This window comes from Cryptomeria japonica, chromosome 4 (genome assembly GCF_030272615.1).
Source record: "Cryptomeria japonica chromosome 4, Sugi_1.0, whole genome shotgun sequence".
NCBI classification, from domain to species: Eukaryota; Viridiplantae; Streptophyta; class Pinopsida; order Cupressales; family Cupressaceae; genus Cryptomeria; species Cryptomeria japonica.
In genome coordinates this window covers 628,880,938-628,905,785 of record NC_081408.1, presented here as the reverse complement: position 1 = coordinate 628,905,785, position 24,848 = coordinate 628,880,938, and the positions used below count along the sequence as shown (strand labels likewise).

General features: G+C 37.6%; 1 protein-coding gene across 2 annotated transcripts in view; it reads right to left on the bottom strand.

The window, feature by feature from the left end:
* Window positions 1-536: 536 nt before the first annotated feature.
* The window catches only part of LOC131079035 (probable 2-oxoglutarate-dependent dioxygenase SLC1), an 80,647-nt gene continuing 56,335 nt past the window's right edge, over window positions 537-24,848 (bottom strand). The window contains exons 1-4 of one of the 2 annotated variants that reach the window (XM_058016912.2): window positions 12,897-13,285; window positions 12,293-12,540; window positions 1,480-1,801; window positions 537-971 (exon numbers count right to left, since the gene is read on the bottom strand). In XM_058016912.2, the coding sequence (XP_057872895.2) occupies window positions 720-971; window positions 1,480-1,801; window positions 12,293-12,540; window positions 12,897-13,193 (1,119 nt within the window). In that variant the 5' untranslated portion in view covers window positions 13,194-13,285 and the 3' untranslated portion in view covers window positions 537-719. Of the gene's footprint in view, window positions 972-1,479; window positions 1,802-12,292; window positions 12,541-12,896; window positions 13,286-24,848 lie in introns of those variants that run through there. The other variant, XM_058016911.2, reaches the window with a different exon arrangement.

Genomic DNA, 24,848 nt, shown 5'->3' with positions numbered 1-24,848 from the left:
AATTTAAATTTTAGATAAAACAAAAAATTTGAATTTGATCGATTATATTGTACAACATGGTCTATTATATATAATAAAAAGCTATAAAATGTATAGTTTTGAAGGTTAAGGTGGTTGGAAGTGGAAATTGGTTTATGGATGTTGGGTAGGAGTCAGCTCATGTGTTGAATAAATCAAATCAAGTGTTACAATTGTACATTAAGAAAATTGTGCAAGTAACATAAACCGAAGGTTAAAAGTGTAAGGCATAAGCTTCTATCCCTTCACTTATAAATGTAAATAGTACATATTTAAAAAAAAAAAATAATAATGTTTCTTCTAATAATCTTGAAGGTTAAAAGTGTAAGACATAAGCTTCTATCCCTTCCCTTATAAATGTATTTTTTTAAAACAAATAGAACATATTTAAAAAAAAAAATTAATAATGTTTCTTGTAGTAATCTTAACCTTTTGTCTGGATATTCTTATGGTGAACAACAAACGTGAAGATTATGTTGAAATGATACACATCAATTGAAGACAAATAGATTGAAAATTTTAGATTAAGGTACAGAGAATGTATGTGGGATTCTTTCTACCATCACTGTAAAAACAGTTGAGAAAAAAGATGGCAGAGAGAATTCTATAAACCCACGATGTTTTATGTAATTTGGAAAAGATCATGCAAGAGGTAAAATATGAGAAATAATTAAACATGGAAGATAGCGTTATAATAAGCTTCAAGTAGTGTATAATTTGATAGAGTCCAGAAAGCGTATGCCATTGAATCGACTGCAGGTGAGTGAGTTCAAGAAGTCATTGAAATTTGTATCCCTATACATCTTAGGGTGGTGCTCATCAATGAGCTCAGGACAGGGACTTATCTTCACATGGAAAGGCAAGCTGTGCACTGTTGCTACTGATACACGCGACCTCTCAGAATTCACTACAACACGATGGATTGCACTCTTGAATCTTCCATTGCTCAACACCTGTGACAGAAAAGCATTCAAGCCAAAAATAAGTTAAAAAATATTAAAGTAATATGGAATACAATTCAATTTTAAGTTTTGATTTGTTTAAGTGGTTTATTTGCCATCATATTAATAGGTGGGTTCTATTGGAGAAGCGAGTTTTATTGGAGAAACAAGTGCAAATCACACTAATAGGTGAACTCTTCTGGAGGGGCAGACTCTATTAGATAAGTTGGTGCAAATCACACTAATAAGTGGACTTGAGTGGAGGAGAAGGCCCTATTGGAGAAGTTACTGCAAATCACAATAATAGGTGGGTCCTGTTGGAGAAGCAAACCCTATTACAGAAGCTAGTGCAAATCACACTAATAGGTGAGCCCTACTAGAGAAGCTTGTGAAAATTACATCAATGAATGGGCCCTACTAGAGAAGCTAATGTGAATCGCACTAATAGGTGATTTAGATGAGTTGTTTAAACAAGTCAAAGCTTAGTGTGTGTTGTTTAATAATTCCCATCTCTCTTTACCTCTAAATGGTCTCCAATGTTGATTAAGAAAGAACCAGGTAAAGGGCGCACGGATTTCCAAAGTCCTTCGTCTTGTACTTGTAGGCCTTCTACTTCATCCTGCAAGAGTATTGTGATGCAACCATAGTCTGAATGTGGTAACATGCCCAAAGTGAGATTTGGTTGTGGACAAGGAGGGTAACAATTGAGCACCATCATTTGACTTCCATTCTTGAATGTTTTTTGTATGCTTGTGGACTTTATTTCAAGGTGCTCCATCATAGCTGCCATTAGCTCTGTCGCTAGTAATTTCACTTGTTCAGAATAGCATGCAACTACACACCTGCAAAGCCAATCAAACAATACATGTTATTATGCCTTTTTTAATTATTTTGCATGATAATTCAAAAACTAACCATAACAGTGTAGGAAAATGCTTTCCTCTATTTGAAAACATTAATGAATGAAGGGGGATTTTATAGTCTAAAATTCAATCACCTCAATTTTTAGGGAGAAACACCTATATAAATCCTTCTAATATATAAAATAGATAACAACCCCTCTAGGGAATGATAAGCCTCCTCAATAGGTACTCATTGCAAAGCTAATATTATGGTATATTGCTCATACACATATGAACTTAATATAGAGAAAGTTATGAATAATAGCATATTCATCTGAACCAACTCTTTTTTTTTTAAATTAAAATATTTCATTTCAACATCTCTAAATTAAACTTAGCAATATCGTTGAAAATATCTAATAAAATTTCGATTGAAATTTTTTATTACATCATTTTCCATTTGAGAGATGCTCCTAAAGAACTACTAGCATCATGTTATGCAAAATTCCATCTTTAGATATATTCTATGTATTGTTTGGTAGACCATAGATTGAGCAATGTGAAGTAATCCTCTTAATTTTGCATCAAGGTGTTAAATTTATATATAAAGACAAACAAGTCAAAATTGATAGATCTCATTACAAACTAGTATTGTATTTGAGTCACTTTCATTGAACACATCCTTAAAAACACTTAGGGGAGCACGTCATATGAACACAAATATGTTATACATGATTTGTACAAATCCCACTAAGAAGAACAACAAAGAGACAATTTAAGAAATAGTCAAGTAGCTACTATACACCATATTATTCTACAAATTATAAGGATTACATACTAATAGAACCTCTCGAGCTGCATATCTTCTTATATGTAAGCACAAAGGTCCTCATATATATAGTCTTGCAATATTCCTTCTAAGGGATAAATTACTCATTGACCAAGGAAACAATAAAAGATTAAAGGTAACATGTTTCGAAAACTTACAAATCATGCTCAAGGCACCAATTATTCAAAGATACAAAAAAATATTACTGTCCATGGAACAAATGCAAAGTGTATCTATGAAGCTACCACCAAGAAAACAAGAAAAATGGGAATTAAAGGATATTTCCATGCTTCTACCAAGATCAATATTGTTTTCTTTAACTAAATTAACAATTCTTATCTAGAGAAAATTCATATGATTGAAGATGGGGAACTTAGTGCTACTTGTTAGAATGTAGACAAATTTTTGGAGAAGATCACAATAATTTTTTTGTTTGATATAACTCTAACATCGTTACCATGTTATATCTATTTGTTATATTTATTTTGTACTTTTTATATATTCTTATTCGTCAATCTTTTTTTATCATGTTTGTTGTGTTCAACTCATTGTCATTTCACCTTTCATATCATGCTATACTTAGATTTCCCCTCCTTGAGGTATGTATCATATAGTTGATATGTACTTCTTTTAGCTCCTAAATTATGTTCTCATATAATTTAGTTCTTATGTAACTTATATTAAATGTTTTTTATATTTAAACTCTCTAAGTTGTTCTCATGTTCCATGTTTATCTCCCATGTTTTGCTAGATTACATGTCTAATTGTTATGATTTTTCTATGTTCCTTGTTTGGTTTCTACATATGTATATATGTTTCATAATTACCACTTATGTTTTTGCATGTTTCAAGTTATGTTCCTATGTTATATGACCCTTGATGTTACATTGGTTTCCCATGTCCCATGATTATGATATGTGATTATGATTTATTCCCTCCCAAGTAGATTAAGTTGCAAAATAATTGATAATTTACTGTTTGTTTGAATTTCTTATACAAAATTCTCATTCTACATCAAACCTTTGATTACTTTGAAGAATTTAGTCAATACTTCTATGATTGATCATTTTTGAATTACTCATTTTGATCATTCTTTTTTTTAATTTAAAATTCTTTGGATTGTTGTGGATCTCTCTCGTGTCTGACATAACTTCAACAAGGGTTTTGCTTTGAGGGGTTGACCCCTCGATCGTGGAGGAGGTAGCAATCATCCTCCGCGTTTGTTTGATTCTTTCTATTTCATTCCTTTTCTTGCATTTATTGTTCTTTGTTGTCGTGTTGTTTCTTGTTTGTTTTTCGGATGTCCTTTGTTGTGCATGCTTATGTGGTGGTTAATGCGCCCTAATGGAGACTGACTCCAAAGGAGGGGCTTCGAAACCCGATAATACGGATGTGGTGGGGAGTGCACAAGCAAGGGAAAAGCCAAAGACATTCAAAGATGTCATTTCGCAGTCGCTCCCAGCTATCTCAGAAGGTGCTAGGTTTGTATCTCTAGGCGATTATGGCATTGCTAGTGAACCAGGTAAGGACCCTAGTTTTTCTTTGGGATCTCTATCTATCACTCCTAATGATTCCATGATTAATGAAATTTCTCTTGAGAAAAGTAGGTTAAGAAACGTTGCAATATTATTTGTTGCGGTTGACATTGATAAGTGTCCCGCTCATAAATTCCTTGTGGATGGTTCAAAAATGTTTAGAATGTTTTTGATTAAGGAAAAACAAGTTTTTAAGGGACCAAAAACCCTATACAAGACAGGTTTTAGAAGGACCTGCAACTCGAACCGAAAGATAAACTTGAAAGTCCACTCAAAGAAACAGAACACAAAAGAGACTAGGCACAAACAATCAAAAGAAGGGGAACAGCATTACCCCCACCAAAAACCAACAGGCTCCAAAACCAGCAGCCCTAACCCAACCAGGAAGGATCAAGAATTTGTCCTACCCTTGTGGGATCGAAGGGTCATATCAAAAGAGGACTGGGACAATTTAGATTTTTTACTTTTAACAGTAATCCATCCCTCCTCAACCCTAGCAGCAGACTTTTGCCAAGAGGATGGGTCCAGAATAGGGGACCTCCCATCATCAGGAGGAACAGAGCCAGCATCCAAAGAGGCAAGGACAGCAGAAGATCCAACAGCAATCTGGGATGCAGGAGGGTCATCCATCGAAGAAGAAGATCCAACATTTTTCAAACGATCAGTCGGGATGCCACCGCAAGCATCCAAACATTCCTGAGGCAAGGCAACACCAGAAATAGAGGCAACAACCAAAAGCGCATTACCATCGGCCTGAGGAACCTGTGCCACCACCTGGGAGAAGCTTTTCTTTTTAACAAAATAGTGTTTAGAGGATGCACCCTTCCACCAAGAAGCAGATCTTTTTTTCTTTTTATCTGTTTCACACCGTGCAGCAACATGTCCAGTCTGGAAGCACTTTCGGCATCTAAAGGGGATACCTTCAAAGTCGAGCAGTTGGACCCAAGATCCCAAGGAAGATTCAATCTCTAACTCAGCTGGAAGCCCTTTAGAGACATCAATGTTAACCAAAATCCGAGCATAAGTAGAATGATAAATTTGGAAAGAATCCTTATCAATCATTAGGAATTCACCTAAAGCCTCCCCCACTTCCTCTAGCAGAGAGTCCATCTATAGATGAAGGGGAAGGTTAGGGAGCCTAACCCAAATAGGAATCTCATTAAATGAATCAGTAGATGGGTTAAAACCCGAGAACCAGGGTTTAACCATCAAAACAAATTTGTCCTCCCAGCTGAAAGGATTAATACCTAAGATTTTCGATCTATCCTCTGCATATTCAAATTTAGCAATGAAAAACCCTTGGCTGAAGGAAAAATGTTAACTGAACCTTTTATGATCGGTTCCCAGCTTTGGGAAATCCAAGTGTGCAGCTGAGGAAGGCTTGGCCAAAAACCCCGAAACTTGCAAATCAGACCATGAGCTTCAAACATCGAGGAAGTGTGGATGATCTCCATATCAGTATTAGCAGACACCTTGAAAACCAAAGGTTTGTACACAGTAACAACCACAAGCCCCAAGCCACGGGCATCTCGATCAGCAGCAGAGGGTGCTGAATGCACCCTATCACCATCCTTAGAGGAAACCCCCGCAGAGCCCCCATTCACAACACCAGACAAAGCAGTCTCACAAGTCGCACCAGGGGGAACAGGGGGTTGGACGGCATCACCAACCGACCTTAGGGAAGACGGCTTCACAGCAATAGACGGCCTTAGGGCAGTGGCGGCGGCAAATGCAAACAGCCTTAGGGAAACGACTGCGGCAGACGCAAACGGCATCGCGGATGTTGATCTACATGTAAAAATGTTTAGAATGTTAAATTGGGGTTTCATGTTTCGTTTTGTAGATTGATTCAAAAAGGTTTGTTTGTAATTTTTTTCAATGATCATAAATCTCAATTTGAATTTATTAAAAAACAATATTGCACTATTGGTAGATGTACATTCCATGCCCTAGGTTGCACACTAAGGCCATTAACGAAGAAATATTGGCACTTTTGTGCCCTAGGTCGCTCCTAATGAAGAATATCCCTCTGTTATTTTGGAGATTTGTTCCCCAACTGATTGAACCGATTAGCAAAGTTATACACATGGATAATTCGACCAATCTTATCCCGCACTTAGATGCTAGGGTTTTAGTATCAATTAACCCTGGTATTGATGTACCTAACTCTCTCAACATTAATGTGGGGGATGATTACTTTTCCTGCCCTATTGAGATTTTAGGGGGAGTCAATGCGGCTTCTTTTGTACAAAAGAGGGACACATTCGAAAGAATTGTCCCATCATTAACCAGAAGAAAGGTGTGGAAAAACCCCGTAAGGGAGCACATGAATTGTAAATTGTCACCAAAGATCCTTTGCCCTTAAAGGCTTATGCTCCTCTCATGGAAAAACTTGACTCCCTGAGTAAGTCGGTTAAAAATGCCATGGCTGAAACTAATAAGGCTTTACCCGCCTTTGATAAGAATGCAGATTTTGGTAAATTTAATGAGGGACCCCCACCTCATTCTGTGATTGCAGAAGCCCTTGATCAGATGGATAAAGATCAACAAGAGGGCTTTCAAATGGTGGGTAGAAACACGAGGAAGAGGAGAAGGAAAAATGCCCAACAGTTGGCACTCGAGAAAATTAAGGCAGTTAACCCTAAAAACATTGAGCAAGATAATGGTAGAATTGTTGTAGAGAGAAATGTTATATCACCTATGGAAGATGATGTGCATGAATTATCTCCAGACAAAAGATTCTCAGGTATGAATTCCAATACCTCTCTGGTCAATTCTATGGTTATAAATTTTGAAGGATTGGACCAAAATATTAGTGAATTAGGTAAGGGAGGAGACCTTGTTGGGACTCCCAACAAACATGAACCTCATAGGGATTCGGCTGAAATGAATGTGCCTCATGAGTCTTCTATTTCCAATGACCCTGGAGTGGTGGAGGGAGGTCCCCCTCTTACCCAATTCACTACTAAGTCTACCATGGCCCTTCCCCCTAAGAAGTTTGTTGAGATTGCAAATAACTACATTATTGAGGTCATTATTATTGACTCTAGTAGTGGTGTCCCTAACCCAAGTGAGTCGTCAGCAGATGTTTTTGACGGTCCTGGTTGCAATAGAGATATATTAACCACACACAGACCTGATAGTGGGGGTGAGGTGGCCATCAATCAACCTGATCCCAATAAGGATTCAAACTATGGAGATGACTCCCAATTTGAGCAGGATTTTGTGGAGGGAGAAGAGATTGTTGACAGTGAGAACACTAGCCCTAAGTCTGGGAGGAGAAGAGGTAGGCCACTAGGGTCCAAAAACAAAGGCTCATCTAACAGAAGGAAGGCAGAAGATAAGAAGGAACTCCCTAAATGCTTCAGCAGTTTCAAGATTGCCAAGGAGACATAATCAATCCCCCTTGACATGATGAAGTGTATCTCATGGAATATCAGAGGTCTGGAATCACCAAATAGGAAGCAGATAGTTAGGAGATTTATTAATCAACATAGAGATGCAGACATGGTTATGTTGCAAGAGCTTAAAGAAGTTAAGTTTACTCTCGAGGTCAATCTTGATTTCATATGGAGAGATTCTATCAAAATTTTCACGGATCATGATAAAGGGAGAGGGGGAGTGGGGCTCCTTATCAACCCTAAATGGAAGGAGCACATCATTAGTCAAGGGAACTCGCCATGTAATAGAGCGGTTTGGGCCACAATCAACATTAACAACTCAGTTATTGGTATTTGTTCAGTATATGTTGCTAATGACTATAGGGACAGGTTGAGCTGTGGGATTGGATTGCTTCTCTTCCTAACATCCCTTGGATCATAGGGGGGACTTTAACATGATTGAAAGCCATGAGGATAAATCTGGTGGTGCATCTATGGAGTGGAAGGGGTTTGAAAAGTTACATTGGGATAGGATGAAGAATTGTAAGAATCTCTTTGACCCCTTAGTAGGTAACAAGCAAGCTGCAAAGGGGATCTGGTATACCTAGTGCAATTACTAGAGAGGAAAACACAGAATATACTATAGACTGGATAAATTTTATGCAGACAAGGATCTTTTTTCTTTCACACCGGATGAGCAGGGCAACGCAGTGGTAGTTTGGTCGGTTTCCCTATTTGATCACCATCTGGTCATCTCTCACATAAGGATGGGTGACACACCAACTAAGCAAGGGAGGGGTGGAGACAAATTTATACTCGATACTCAGCTTCTTAAGGATCAGGATGTGCTTGTTGCTATTAATATTAGTAGGATTATTAACAAAGGGAACAAGAACTTGCACTCCCAAATCAGTAGATGGAATTAGAATGTTAAAAGTTGGCAAAACCTACTGCAAACCATTGGACCAAAAAAAAGCTAAAGATAATAGATTTCAGGAGAGATCCCTAACTGATGAGCTCCATCGGGTGGAAGAAGAAATTCAGAGCAACCCAAACAATATTGAGTTGTCCAATAGAGTTGCCCAGGTTAGAGACACTCTTAGGAGACACCAACAACTTAAAATTAAAGGAGCTATGGTTAGGGCCCATAGCAATTGGATGCAATTTGGAGACAAAAGGACTAATTTCTTCTTCAATCTACCTAGACAGAAGAAAAACAGAGAGAAGATTGACAGACTATAGGTTAACAATAAGGAATTTTTGGAGGTAGAAGACATCAAAGAAGCCTTTGCCTTATTCTACAAGAATCTCTTCTCTTATGAAGATTTTGTCGCATCTCAAAGAGGTAGAGAGAAATGCAGAGCTCTTATCCCCAATAGAATTTTAGAGGAAGATTCCCAAGCTCTGAAGCAAGCAATATCTGTGGAGGAAGTGGAGAAAGTCATACGGGCTCTGAACAACGATAAAGCCTCGGGCCTGGATGGATTGCCTATTGAATTTTATAAAGCCAATATGCGTTGGATTAGCAAAGACCTTCATGAACTGTATGTTAAGGCTCTGGAAAAAGGGTCCCTAGGAGACTCCATAAATATTGGGGTTACTAAATTGTTACCTAAGGAAGGAGACAAGACACGTATTAAAAATTGGAGAGCTATTACTCTCCTCAATGTGTCTTATAAGATATTGGCCAGAATTCTAGCCCTCAAATTGGAAAATGTGTTTCCTAAATTCATCTGTCCTATGCAAATAGGTTTCATCAAGGGGAGATTCATGCTTGAGAACTTAATCACCAGCTGAGAAGAAATGGACGGGGCCAAAGTTTCTGGGAAAAATGTTGCAATGTTTCTTTTAGATTTTGAGAAAGCCTACAATAGAGTTGAATGGGATTTTATTATGATGATGTTAGAAGCATTCGGTTTTCCCACTGAGTTATATCACTATGTGAAAGTGTTACTCAAAGATGCATCCGAAGAGGTTGAGGTAAATGGCTCTCTTACTCAGGTTATTAAACTGGAAAGGTCCATCAAGCAAGAATGCCCCCTTTCCCTGGCTTTGTTTGTCATTGCCTTTGATGCATTGTACTACTTATTAAGAGATTGCACTATTTCCCCTAACATCAGAGGTGTTGTGCTTCTTGACGGTTCAAATCTACTAAACATCCAATTTGCAGATGATACCGCTCTATTTGTGGAGCTATCTTTAAACAAAACTTGGAAGCCCTTGACAGTAAAATCAAATTCCTTGGTGAAATCTCAGGGGACAGAATCTCTCAAGCTAAGTCCATCCTTCTTGGGTGGAAGGTGGATCTTCCGGATTGGCTGGGTCAATTTGGTTTTTAGTGGGGAGGACCCAATAAGATAGTAAGGTACTTGGGAATACCCTTCTCCATCTCCCCTTCCCTTAAAGAAATGTGGATATGGATTAGAGGGAAGATAGAAAAGAAGTTGAATAAGTGGAACAATAAATATCTTTCCCTAGCAGGCAGAGAGTATAGGTCTGCCAGAAGGCTCTCTCATCCTACAGTATCTATTACTCCTTTGTCTGGATGTTTTGCAACTATCAAATTTTGGAAATCCAAAAAATCATAAGGAAGTTTTTATGGTCTAATGGAAAAGGGGACAATAAAATACATGTAGTTAAATGGAATTGGTGTCATACTAAGAAGAGGTTAGGAGGGCTCGGATTGAAAAATCTGAGACTTCGAGGGATTGCACTTGCTGCTAAGTGGATATTTCAGGCGTCGGAAGGTAATGAACCATGGAAGGTCCTTGTCAAAAACAACATTCAGAAGGCAGTTCCTAAAGGGGCCAAATCATGGAAGTCTCTACCCTTTTGTGACCTGGTGGGTGGAGGTTTCCCAGTCTTAGTACAGAGGACATGTGTGTTTAAATCTATCTGGAGGGCCTGGGAAATTGTGAGACCTTACATCACCAATAGGGCCAGCAGCAATGACCTCATTCATAGAGAAATATCTATTTTGTGGAATCTATATCACACCTAAAATCCACTTGCCCTTACTCAAGGCTGCTCTGCCAGAGCATGGACTGATAAAGGTATATGTTGCTTTAAAGATATTATTGATAATGATAAGATTATGAGCTGGGAGGTACTTAGTAACAAATATGACCTTCACGCTTAAAAGAACTTATAATATGGTTAGAAGTGATTGTAGTGTTCTTCAATTGCCTAAATTGTGTAATGTGGATAATAATAGATTTATATCTTACAAATGGAAGGACGATATTCTTCTCTCTGATGTTAAGTCTATCATTGTTTATAACACTCTTTCTTATGATGAATCGGTAATCAATCATGCTAACAAGTTGTGGTATGCAGATTTAACAGTAACACGGTGGCAAAAAATATTTGCAGATTTATGCAGCAGCCCCATTGCTCCTAAAAAGAAATATTTTAAATGGCTTATGTTAATTAACGGACTTCCTTTCAGAAAAGATTAGTCAAGTACTGGTGTGTGTAATGTATGTAGAATACCTGAATCTACAAGACATATTTTCTTTGAGTGCAGTATTGATAAAGAGATCTAGTTAATGTTTGGCATTTATATTCCTAATCAGGTTAACATTATGGAAATTCTTACTGGTCGCATTCATGTTTTGAAAAAAGACACTAATTTGTTTTGGCATATTCTTTCTATTGATATTTTATGGTACATCTAGAAGATTAGAAATGAGGATAAGTTCCAAGGTAGGACTAGGGCCCTTACTGAGTCATTTTGTGGACTCACTCTTCATCATATTAGTTTGCAGATCACTGTCACTATGAAGATTGAGAGGAACAAATTTATGAGGTTTCTGAAGGATGGCCATGTGGCAATGTTTATCTATGAGCTGAAGAACGGCTATGAGTGGAGACATATTGCAAGAGACCATAACTCTTTTGTCAAAACTCTTGAGACTCTTAATGCAGAAATCCGGAGAGCCAGGGATCCCTCAGTTGAGAACAATATGGATGGAAGGCCCCATGGGCTGGACGTCGTGGATGGAACTCTGTCATGGTCACCTCCATGATTGACTTCATACTTTGTTGCCTTTTTTTACTAGTCAATTTGGTCATTTGGACAATATCTATATGTATAATTTGTATTTTTTGCGTAAGCAGAACTGATAACATCTCATCTTAGGTATGGACATGAGTATATAGCTATTGGTTGTTGATCTAGAGGCATAGCCTCAATGGACTATTGAAGATGTATTATCTATTTACTCTCTATAATCAATATTAAAAAAAAAATACTTCTATGATTATTTTTCATAAATTATATTTATATCATTATTTTCTCATTGTATTTGTCCATTAATAATGATAAGACATTATTTAAAATAATAATATAAAAATCATATACTCAATAATTAGGTATTTCTTATCTAACACTCTCTATGCACATTTGATAGCCTTTATTGATAATTAAAATACAAAATATAACACATTTCTAAATTCAATTAATAAATAAACACCGTCAAATATGTTTCACATTGTTCAATTATAAGAAGTGAACATGATTTAAGGGTTTGGCTTAAAAACACGCTCTAAGCTTTGACTTGTTTAGGTGATTTGTCTGAAATCAAACTAATAGATCGACTCTATTAAAGAACCTAGTGTAATTTCAGATGAACCGCCTAAACAAATCAGAACGTAAAATACACTATTTAAACCTGACTTAATCTAACAATAACTAAAACTGAATTGCTTCTTCAATTAAAGGATGTGATAAGAAGTCAAGAATCACCTGTATTGAGGGGGATTAGATGGCCACATATGAACCATTTCATCAAGTGGATGACAGTAATGCTTCAAAAAATCACGCCAACAAAAACATGTATCATTGAGTTGATTCCAACTAGTTCCATATCGTATTGGCTTCCTAACATCTGTTGACATGAATTTCTGCCTCTCCTCCAGTGGCACCTCAAAATATTCAGATGACACCTTCAACATCTCCTCCACAACCATCTCAGGGATCCCATGGTTAACAACCTGCAAAATTAGCCAAATGATATCTCAAAAAAAAATACTCTTATGCTTAAGCAATCATTTTTACTTAATAAAATCAATATATATATCTTTCAAAAATCTATATAAAATACGTCGAGAAATATTCTTGAAAGCGCATTTCTCTAAATCAATTTATACAATAGACACCCCTAAAAAGATTGAAGCCCCTACTCAATCATATAAATTGACAGAAATATATAAATAAAGAAACGCATAGAAAGATGTATATTTTTTATATCTGACTATTTATATGACTGCATAGCCTCTTCCAAGATTGAAAAGATATCGATAAGATACCTCTGACCTAAAAATAAGTAAATAAATGTCTTCTGCAATACCTGAAAGAATCCCTTCTGTGCAGCTGCATTTCCTATGGCCTTAACAACCTCTGATCTCCGGTCACCTTGCAGACCTGATAAATCTATCACCGGCAAATCATAAGTTTGCTGAGCAAAAATCTCATTCAACTTTGGACGTTGTGATGGAGGAAGAATATATTTGGTGGGCAGCCTTTCAATCTTCTGCTCTGACAGAGATTTCACACTCTGCCAGAAATTCTTATCAATTTCTTCTTCTCCAACACTAATCTTCTGACAATTTACAGAACCCATATGACTGCGTTGAAGTTTCGTCATTCAAGACTCTTGAAATAAATTGGGTACAGCCCAAATGATTCAGTTTAACCAGGATTAGCCCAAATCAATGTAATATATTTTCAGATAGATCTATCTAAATCCTCAATTATTTTGCTTCAACGGCACTCGAGCTCTAAATAAAACATTTTGCACATGGAATGTATGATATGCTAGTTTTGGATAATAAAATTTAGGGTTTAAAGTCATCTTACACGGCGATCTAATCTGCTTTACTAATAGAAGTTTGAAAACTATTGCTCTGCTTAAAATGGAAGATAAACAAACTAATTTGGTTTACATTTTTCTACAAATACGACTACTGACATTCATGCATAACAAGATTTTGTGCGTTGGCAAACCCCACAGTTTTAATCAGAGTGGTTCAAATTTACACGTAAGTTAGGTAAAGCTTACATTTCCACTAAAATCCCACGATCTATCCCGAATTCCAGAAGGAGGTGTGAGGATCTTTTAGTTCCTGAAGTAATTGTCAAACAAAGAGATTTTTATTCTTTATTAAATGTTTAAAATTTCAATTCAAGATTTGGTTTTAGGAATGTCTATCATTTCATTCACACATAGAAAGTGGTAGAGAGTCTTTTCTTTCTTAATATACCTTTAATTATTGAATCAGTGGACCCTTCAATTATGATATCTTTCAAATATTTTCTTTTATTTAAACATAATCCAAACATCCATTTCTTAATATAATGGTGAAATTTTCGTATCTATGTTATTTCTCTTTTAATTTTGTGTCTATTTGAAAAAAAAGGTGTTGATACATGTAGTTTTAAACATGTGGTGCAATCTTGTGCAAAGTTGGACTCATTTTCTTGGTCTTTAAGTCATGCATATACACAAACATCTCCGTCCACTTGACTTCTATATGTGAGAGACTAGAAATGGGTGTAAAAGGGATTACCATGTTTGATCTCTATGTGATGTATGAATCTATAGTTATATTCACCAGCGAGTTGAAACCCAATCTTTGTGTGGCCTACAAGTACGTGGACTCTTGCCTAATTTATGGAGAATTGTGACATCAGACTTGCATGGCATATATAAAAATTTCAAGCAGATCAATGTGATAGGTGCAACATTGCATCAACATAGTGATAGCCAAATAGGAGTCCTAACATATGTTAAACTTGTGAGAAATCAATATTAGATTAGCATAGTGATTGCCAAATAGGAGTGAAAGTTAAAATAACTAATTAGAGTGGTATTCATCTTTAATTAGATGGGGCTTAGCTCTTATCTTTTTAAATTCCTGTCTAATTTATCCTTTTATTTTTCTTTCAATATTTTGTGAAGTCATTTTTAAAAAATAATTTCTTGTATGCTAAGTTTACAAAGACTTAAAAATTTAAAGCATTGTAATTTTTAATTGGTAGCTCAAAATTAATTGTCATTTTTTACAAAAAGTTCTTTCTTTTTTTACTTTCATCTATTGGGAATGATTTCACGTTATTTTTATAAAGTGTCATTTTTCCTATCAAATTGGTTAAAATCTATGCACTAAAAACATAAAGTGCCACAATTCAAGAGAGATCTAAACTTGAATCAAAGGGGAGTGCTCTCATGTTGTGCCTTATGCACTTCCACATTTCCCCAGGCATTTTCTTTTTGCACATATAATTTTTGCAGCAATGTCTACCTAAGTATGGAGTCATTTAAATCAACCTATTAAGCTCTTGCAAGCTTTAATTATCATGAGTGGAAACTTGTTATTCAACTTATGTTAAAGAATGAATGGTTGTATAGGGTAACTATGGGTACTGAAAAAGAACCTAATGTTGCTAAACGTTAAAAAAAAATAGTTTAACAAAAGTGATAAATCCTTCAATTTTTTGTGTCTCAAACTATCTTTTGATGTAGTATTTTATGTAGAAACCTTGAAAATACCTAATGAAGTTTGGCTAGCCTTATAAAATGTTTTGGGAGGTAGATAAACTAAGAAGTCCTATGTTAGAAAATAGAATCAAAAGATTGACTCCAAGTACTTTTGATACATTGGATAATTACTTCACTGGGATGGGGAAAAAATGTAGGATGGAGAAAAAGGAGGATCAACTCATACTTTCTATACTTTCCAAATAAGCCTTGATTCAAATTATAAGGTTGTAGCTAAAAAAATGTAGGATGGGGAAAAAGGAGGATCAACTCATACTTTTTATACTTTCCAAATAAGCCTTGATTACTCAATGTTTGTCTCCCCCTTCTATTCCATCAAAAGGGTGTGGGAGTAGATAGGTGACTCCTCGAGACCCCTAAGAACCTCAAATGACCAAAATAACTTTCATAAGATAGAATGGAAAGAATAGCTTGCTTCAACAATGCAAGATTGATTAATGGTATTATAACAAAAAAGTGAGAGGTGGGATTAGATGAGATTGTGACATGTGTAATAATCCTATACAATTATACAGTTAAAGTATTAACCTAGGTGAATAAAAATTATTGATAAGATCATTTGATAACTAATCAATCTTTTAGGACACCTACCTAGGACCTAAGTAAACTTAAGTCATGTGAATAAGTCCCCTACTAGGAACTAGCAAAAAATTAGGTATCAGACCTTTACTAGGTTAAAAACATTATTCACACCAACACCAAGTAGATTATTATGCAAGTATGCAAGATTATTGTGATGGCTTCTAGCTACTAGACCATGTTAGGTACCCATGTACAATGTAAATGAAATATCTCACAAATGTAGAAAAGGATAATTTACCAAATGGGAAAAAACTCCTCTCCAAAGAGACAAAAGATACAAACAAATGATGATGCATGGAGGACTCGATACTACCCCCTAAGGACTACATCCATTATGAAAACTTGAAATCAATTTCCCCCACCCCCATAGGAAGGAGAGAGAGAGACTACATAGCCCCCCCACATAATATACATTGTTATATAGAAATTGTGAGTTCTTGAAGACAAAACATAGTCCAATGCCTACAAAGAACATTTCTCCCCATGGGAAGAAGATATAACAAGTGCAAATGTAGGAATGCTTCCTATTCCAAATAGGAATTGGTAGGGAGAAGAATCGAAATGTATGATGATCTCTTTAAAAATTGCTCATGTGTTGCCAAGTCCTTGAATGATGAAGATGCCACAAATCAATTAGGTACATGTCCAATTACAATAGAATATGACAAACAATGAACAAATGGGAATTGATTTTGAACAAACTCCAAAGATAAATATTAAGTAATAAAGTTGTGTCATGATATTCATCAAATGGGAGAGATAAACCCACAAATTGGTCTTTCAAATTTAAAATGTGAGAATCCACAAATAGTGAAGCAATGTTTGAAAGATAGGAGTCCAAATCAAGAAGATAATTAGATGCTTGTTGTAATGAATCATTGGCAATACTCAATGAATAAACAAAAAAAACATGAATGTGTCATCTCAATTGAAGTAGGAGCTATAGGAGGTCTTTCGATCATCAACACGCTCAAGTTTTGCATCATATTCGAGCTCCTCTAAGGTATCATCGTCAAAGAAAAGATTTCCAATATCAAGTAGAATGAGGCAATATAAAGCAGGATCATTTGGGAATTGAGGAATATGTAGATCTCCAAAAATAACCCAAATCTCGGTCCAAACTACATGCATGGGCACTTAATTATCTAAAAATAGGTCGCTTTGAAGATGCTTGCACTAAAACTACACCCAATTAATCCTATAGTATGATATTTTTATTACCCCATACTAATTTCTTCTATTGTGTCTTTGGCTCAAGAATGAGTCCATAAAGATACGGCAAACATTAAGCCACCTACAATGTATTAATGTTTTTTTTCCATGAATCATAATTATCCTTTGATAAAGTCATTACAAAAGGATGAGTTGAATAATAAATAATTAAAATAATGATACACTTCTTAAAATATAAATCATATATCAATTACATTAAATATATATTTAAAATGAAATGATAAGATCAAGACTACACCTCCTCAACTGTCAAAATTTCCAAGTAATCCACTAGGATGCAAAAATAGAAAAACTAAATCAAATAGATACCTAATATAAAATCTAGAAATATTGCACAGATGGCTTTGTAAATCTCCTCAATACCTTTCCAACATCGCAAGAATCATGAAAATAGAAAATTGTGGCAAAAACTTATGAGCCTAAGAGCCAAAAATTGACACATTATTTATTGGTACAAAGAAATGATTATTTTTAAAATAAAAATCACAACTTGAGACTAAATTTAAAATAGGAGATCTTAGTGTCGCTAAACACATTCTTGAGATGGAAATCATAAGAGATAAAGATAATAGAAAGTTGTGGATTGGCCAAAGTAAGTATGTCAATTCAATTTTACAAAGATTTAGCATGAAAGATTTAAAACCAGTTGTTGTGTTTTCTTTGTATAATTTGAATGAAGTTATTTTATAGTGTCCTACATTCATGCTAGAGATGGAAGACATGAGAAAAATGTTTTATCAATATGTAGTCAGAAGTTATTGTTTATACTAGACTAAATATTGCCTAAATAATGGAATTTCTTTCCAAATATATGTTTAATCCTGGTAAAGTTCATTGAGGCATTGTTAAAAGAGTTCAAATATAAGTCTAGGATAACTTAGAGTATTCCTTGTGTTTTGATTAAGTAAAAACAGGTTTTTGAAAGGAACCCGAACCTTTTACATAACAGGAGAAAGAAGAAGCATTAAAGCAGAAAAGATTTGTGCCTGATCACCCCAACAAAAAATTAAATCCCATCCAAGCCAAAAAGGGATCTCAAACCACATAGGACCGCACTAAGACAGCAAAACAGAAAAAGACAGCAAAAAGATAACAAAAGAATAGCACAAAGACAAAGACAAAGACCGAGACATCTAGAGTATTCCTTGTGTTATCATGATAATTTAATATGAAATAGCCATTCTCTTAAAATATTCATGGTTATGTGGATTCAAGCTAGGTAAGTGATGTTGATAGCAAAAGATCCATCGATGCTTATGTGTTTACTTTATTGGTAATACAATTATTGGATGACTAAGGAATAAACTATGATTTCTTTGTCCACTATTGGGACTAAATATGGGGCATCTATTTATGCCTATAAACAAGTCATTTATCTTAAGATATTATATTCTAATATTGGATAAAATTAACATGCTATGACTATCAAAATGTTATTTTTCTAACTAAGAACTTGACATTTTATGTCAAGACCAAGCATATTAATGTGTCATATCATTTTGTGAGAGATATAATCAAAGATGGTATGGTGAAACTTGTTAAGGTAAAGACTTTCATGAATGTTGTAGATTAATTAATTAAGCCTATGATCACAAAGAAGTTTAGATAGTGTTTGGAACTTATAGGTCTCTCGGCCACTAATAGTTTATTTCATGATGGCATTGTTCCCTTGACTCTTGTAAAGTGTATAACAATTGAGAGGAAGTTGAGAACTTAGGTGTTTTGACCTTGTTAACCTTTTTAATTTTATCTATTTATTATTTACCTTTTTTGCAATTATTTGGTATTTTTATAATGTATATTATTAAGCAGTTATGCTCTACCATATTAAGGTATAAGATTTTGAGTTGGGACTTCCCTCACATGTTTGTGCCATGAAAAATAACTTATTAATTATCAAATCATGTCCACTTAGTGGTATATTATGGAAGACCTATTTTTAAGGGTGTTATGGTAGATTCTATTGTAAGAGTCAAGAATAGGGGAGGTTACTTTGGATGTGATTAACAACATCTATGATAAAGTATGATAGATTTCTTACAAGATGGGAGTTACATACTATTCCTAGAGGTTCCACATCTATGAGGGACATGAGATTTAGTACTTCAACTTTTATGAGTTGTTTTTGGGTTTGTATGACCATTTTCAAGACCTAGGTTTGACCCATAGTATCAACACCTGGCTTACAATACCATATGTCGTATCTTGTATTGTATGTGTCTATATATTGAGGATTTAAAATAGTAGTTTGTTTGTTGAGAGCTTGTAGATACACAAGTGTTGTCAAAAAATTTATTATAACTCCTTGTTATATGTTGGTGAAACTCTTAAGGCTTCTTATCCAAATATATTATTATCTTGGAGATTATTAGTAGTATGTTGAACTTCGTTAAAGTTTGAGATTTTTCTCCAAAAAAAAATTCCACGTAAATCACTAGGGAAAGTTTCATCACTTATTGTTTTGATTAGATTACCACAAGAAGGGATCGAACCCATTACAAAACAACCATCAAGGTAAAAAGATCACATCTCATGAGTGGTGAGATTGAGAAGAAGAGGAGAAAGAGAGAAGGAGCTTTTGACTAGAGCTAGGAACCAGCAAGAGACAAGGGTCCTGACCTTGTACAACAAAATTCTCTTTCACCAACCCTGAAATAGTAAGGAGAGAAGGAGGAGAAACTTTCCTCCTTCGACGAACAACCATCCAAGCAATACTATCATCTATCCTCCCATACTAGGGTAAATGAGAGATGGTACCCCAACTGGCGGATCAACCAATGAAGGGGGGGCAACATGAGCACATGGCAAATCAACAACCATTGGAGAAACGATAGCTATGAGGGAGCATCTTGTGCAACAAGAGACAGACAAGGAATACAAAGGGACACCGAGAATCGTTGAAGGAACAACTAGGCTCAACAGGGTCACACCTAGTTCATGGTGCTCAATAGTAACCTAGTCAAATTCCACCAATTGATGGGTTCGAAGAAACATCAATTATTGTTTTTTATTAAAAAAGCAGTGATAACTAGGGCGCCAACCCTTTACATAGTCAGATACTATCAATAATACATTTTCAACAACAAAACCTTACAATTCCACAACAACACAGACCCAGCTCAAGGAGAGGTAGGGACACCCGAACCAGAAGGGGTTTGTGGGGGCGGGAAAAATTTCCCCCTTCACCTGCGACTAACAACAATTCAGGAAATACTATCATTGGGACCATCAAGAGAGTGATCAAACGGTAAGGTCCCTGCTTGGATACCATCAGAAGGTTCGAGGGAGTGCAGCAGCGAGGCAGCACCTGGCTGTTGCAAAACAGTAGAGGATTTTTGCAAAACAATAGTAGGCTGCTGCAAAGGAGTGGCTTCAGGAGAAGAAGCAAAAGATGTGGAGAGGAGCTGCAAGTCGAACGCGATAGGAGTTGAATCCAAGATTGGAGCCATAGTAGTTAGGACGTCACAGACATTAGCAATATTGTCCTCCTGAGAGGATTCGATCGAAATAGAGTCAGAAGCATTGATTGTCAGATGATCTTCAGTAGCGTCCTTCTACCAAGTAGCAGAACCTCTACGGCGAGAGAGAGAACAGTCTGAAGCTAAGTGACCCATTGAGAAGGACCTTTGACAACGAAAGGCAATGAAAGGGGAGGCCCTCATAATCTAGCAGTTGAGTCCAGGGCATATCCCCAACCATAAGAACAACATCCATGGGAAGGGGCAGAGATATGTCGACATCAATTAATAGATGGGCAAAGGTAGAATGACCCATTAAATACGTGGTGTCATCAACCTTCAAGAAGTTTCCAATGGAGTTACTGATGGCCTCGAAACAAGAAGGCTCCTAGAAATGGAGGGGAAGATTGGGCAGGCGGACCCAAACCGGATGAACAGTCAAAGATTCAATAAGGGGGTTGAAGGAAGGAGTCCAGGGCTTAATAGAGAGAGAGACTCATCCCCACAAGACCACAACTTTCTCATAACCAAATCACGATCATGAGTAGAGGTAAAAGAAGCAATTAAAAAGCCTTTAGCACAAGGAAAAAGCTCAATACCATGAGCAACTAAAGGCTTTCAAGAATCACACACATTAACTTCATTTATTGTTGTTCTCAAATGTGTTTCTGAATTATTTGTATAATAGTTAGGTCAAATTAAAATGATTTCACATATTCTCTCTCAAAATTTAATGCAAAAAGATGTTTTCACAACATTAACTTCCTCACAAACCTATGAGAAAAGTTTTGTTGTCCTCTATATCTAATAATTTTCATAAACACCTCTTTGACAGAACGATGACGTGCATGCAAGAGATCGCGAGCGGCAGAGCTAGGGTTTTGAGGCCCTAGCTCGTGGGAGGTGATTGTGCAGGTGCAGCGGGGGGTGGGTAGTGCAGGGTGTTGAGGAAGTGCAGAGGGTAGGGTTCGGTCGAGGGTGAGCGGGTCGTTGCGGTGGTCGTCGGGTGGCGTTTGGGCGATGCGGGAGAAGGGCTCCGGTCTACTATGATTTGTGGGCATCATGTGGGTCTCACGTGGCTTTGGGGGTTTCGGTGGGCCTCCCCCTTTGGAGGTGCTTGGGAGGGGTGGCATCTTGGTGGCTGCGCTCTCGTTAGGGGCCCTTCAGGTTGGGATCCTTGGATCTCCTCTTTTTGCCTTTTCATTATTTATGCGGTCTGATGTCAAGCTCTGGTGGCGAGGCTTCGCGGGTGGCTCCTACCATGGACTTCCGTGTTGTGGTGGGCTCAAAACCCCCACCTCAGAGTATGAAGACATTTACCAATAATATTTTTTCATCAGAACCGGGGGTTGTGAGTGCTGGTATCTCTCGCCTTATGAAGGTTAATGGGTGTCTGGAGTGATGCAGTGAAAGGCCGAAGCTAGTTATTCTTGTTGAGATGATAGCAGAGAACGTTGAGTACTACTCAAAACACTCGCTATATTGCAATTTTTTGGGAATGAGGGTTTCCTCGCAGTTCCTGGAAAACTGGGCACAGAGGACTTGGGCACCGGATGGGGAGATGGAGATAATGTTGTTGGCAAACAACTATTTCATGGTTACTTTCAACTGCATGGAGGATCGCAATAGGGTTTTTGAAGGAGGCTCGTATTTTTATAACCAGGTGGGGTTGTTCGTCAAACCTTGGCATGCGGAGTTTAACCCTTCAGAGGAACTCCCAAATAGAGTTCCTGTGTGGGTTCGGTTACCACGTTTTCTAGTGGAGTTTTGTCCGAAGGATGTGTTACGGATGCTGGCAGCTCTACTTGGGAAGCCAGTGGGATCTTCAACGCAAACCCTAGGGAGAAAGGTAATGACCTTTGTGCGCATCTGTGTTGAAATTGATCTCAGTAAACCTTTGCCAGATGCTATAGATATGTGTGCGGGCTCTTACTCATGGGTGCAGAAGTTAGACTATGAGACCTTACCCTTCCGTTGCCATCTGTGTCATGAGTATGGTCATTTACAGCATAAGTGCCCTAGATATAAACCAGTGGTGCGCCAACCTCAACAACCGGCCCAGAGTCAAGATAAGGCTGATAAAGGAAAAGCTACTATGTCGGCCGAGGTGGTGGGTGTTGATGGGTTTGTTTCAGTTAAGACAAGGAACGAAAATTGGGGCCAGAAGAGGTCCCTTCATGAGAGACAGGAGGAGGACACCTTTAACAGATTTGAAGTATTGGATGACCTCAACCAACAGGAAATGAATTCGGGGTTAACTTCTTTGGACCAAGGTGCTTCAGGGAGGGGTCTGGAAGGAGTTATGGAGGATTTTACCTAGGCCTTGCAAGGGGCTGGAAGTCAACAAATGGAGATGGAGCAGTCAGTAGGGGTCGAGGTGGGACTTACTCCTGTTGCGGAGGTGAATTTGGTTGGGGGGGAGGGATCCCCAATTGCTCTAAAATTGGAACCGACCGGAGCTAAATCTAATAAATCTTCTGTTCACCTGGGTCTTCATCAGAAAGATTAAGAAAAGTGCTTCGGAGAAAAATTCAAAGGTTGGCAGAAAGAAGGACTTGGATAAAATCAAATTGATGGGAGAGAACTTGGTTGAGTCAGGGTCTGTAAAGACTTTGGATTCTCACTTTTCCAACCCTCCTAAATGATTGTGCTTTCATGGAATGTGAGGGGCTTGAACAGCGGCCCTAGACAAAAAGTTGTTCAAGAATTGATTAGGAATCATTCACCTGATGTCTTGTTCTTGCAAGAAACTAAACTCTCAGTGGAGAGTATGATGGGGTTGGTGTCGAAGCTCTGGGGGCGAGGCGAGTGTCAGTGTATTGGGGCAGCTGGCTCCTTCAGAGGGGTGGCTTGTCTTTGGAATCCTTCAAAGATCCACCCTCTCTGGTGGGTGGCTTCCAAATCTTCGTTATACGGGGTTGCCTCTAGTCTTGAGACCGGAGATCTTATCTTGTTTTCTAATATCTATGACCCCACTGATTTTTAGGGTAAGCAAAACTTATGGTCTCATATTTCTTATATGCGAAGGCTGGTCCCCTTTCATCCTTGGATTATTGCGGGAGACTTCAATGCTATCACTGAGTTGAGTGAGAAGAAGGGGGGTGTCATGCGGTTGGAGCCTTCTTCTTTTCTCTTTCGGGATAGTATATCTTTGTTGCATCTGGTTGACATTAAGCCTGGCAATGGTTTGTTCACTTGGAACAATAGGAGAATGGGAGAATATTGGATTGCTAAGAGGCTGGATAGATTCTTGGTTTCTAGTTCTTGGGTCGGTGGGGGGTGGTCCACAAGTTCTGAGATTCTTGACTGGAGAGGGTCTGACCACTGGCCTATCAAGCTAGTCTCCTCTTCTGCCCAGGTTGCCCACTCTCCTTCCTTCAGATTTCAGCTTATGTGGCTTCAGGATCCCGATCTGCATGCTCTTGTTGAGCAGTGGTGGAGGAAGGGGAGGTCGGCCTTTGGCACTGCTATGTATACTTTTGCCAAGCAGCTGCAGTTTGTCAAGTTTCAGCTAAAACAGTGGAACAGGTAGGGTTTTGGGAACATTTTTCATGCTAAGAAAGTTGCCCAAACAGTGTTAAACAGCATCACCAATGAAATCAGAGAGCAGGGTTTGTCTGAAGCCCTGCTTAGGAAGGAGGACAGGGCTCTCAAGGTTTTAGAGGAATGGGAACTCAGAGAAGAAATTTACTGAAAACAGAGAGCTCGCAATGATTGGCTTCAAGCGGGCAATAAGAACACTGCTTTCTTTTTCAATTCTGTGAAAGCGAGACGCCATGGAAATTCCATTTCTGCTCTGGTCAATGATGGAGGTGAGATGTTATTATCCTTGAAGGAGATTTCTAGGGAGGCTCTTTAGTATTTTCGATCCCTCTTCAATGAGGATTCTCAGGGGAAATTGGTGGAGGAGAACCAGGTTCTTCCTTGCATTCCTCCTCTCGTTACTAGGGAAATGAATGAGCAGCTCATGGGCCCCATTTTGTTGGAAGAACTCGAGAGGACTGTTTTTCGCATGAGGAAAGGAAAATCTCCTGGACCTAATGGGTTCCCTGTTGAATTCTTCCAAGAGTTCTGGGAAATCATCAAATTGGACTTACTAGAGGTAGTCCAAGAGTCCCAGAGGAACAAACAGATGTTGCGAGCCTTGAATGCGACCTTCATTGCGCTAATCCCTAAGTGTGATGGGGCCAATAGGTTAGGCCAATTCCGCCCTATATCTCTCTGTAATGTGATTTACAAGACCATCTCTAAGCTGGTTACAGAGAGGATGAAGAAGTGTATGGGGGCAGTTATCTCAGAGGAACAAAGCAGGTTTGTGGAAGGGCGTCAAATTTTGGATGGTGTGGTCATTGCTACGAAGACCATTCATTATATGGCTTCCTCCAAGGAAAAAGCTATGTTTATCAAGTTGGATATGGCTAAGGCTTACGATAGAGTTCGTTGGTCCTTCCTCCAGAGGATCCTTAGG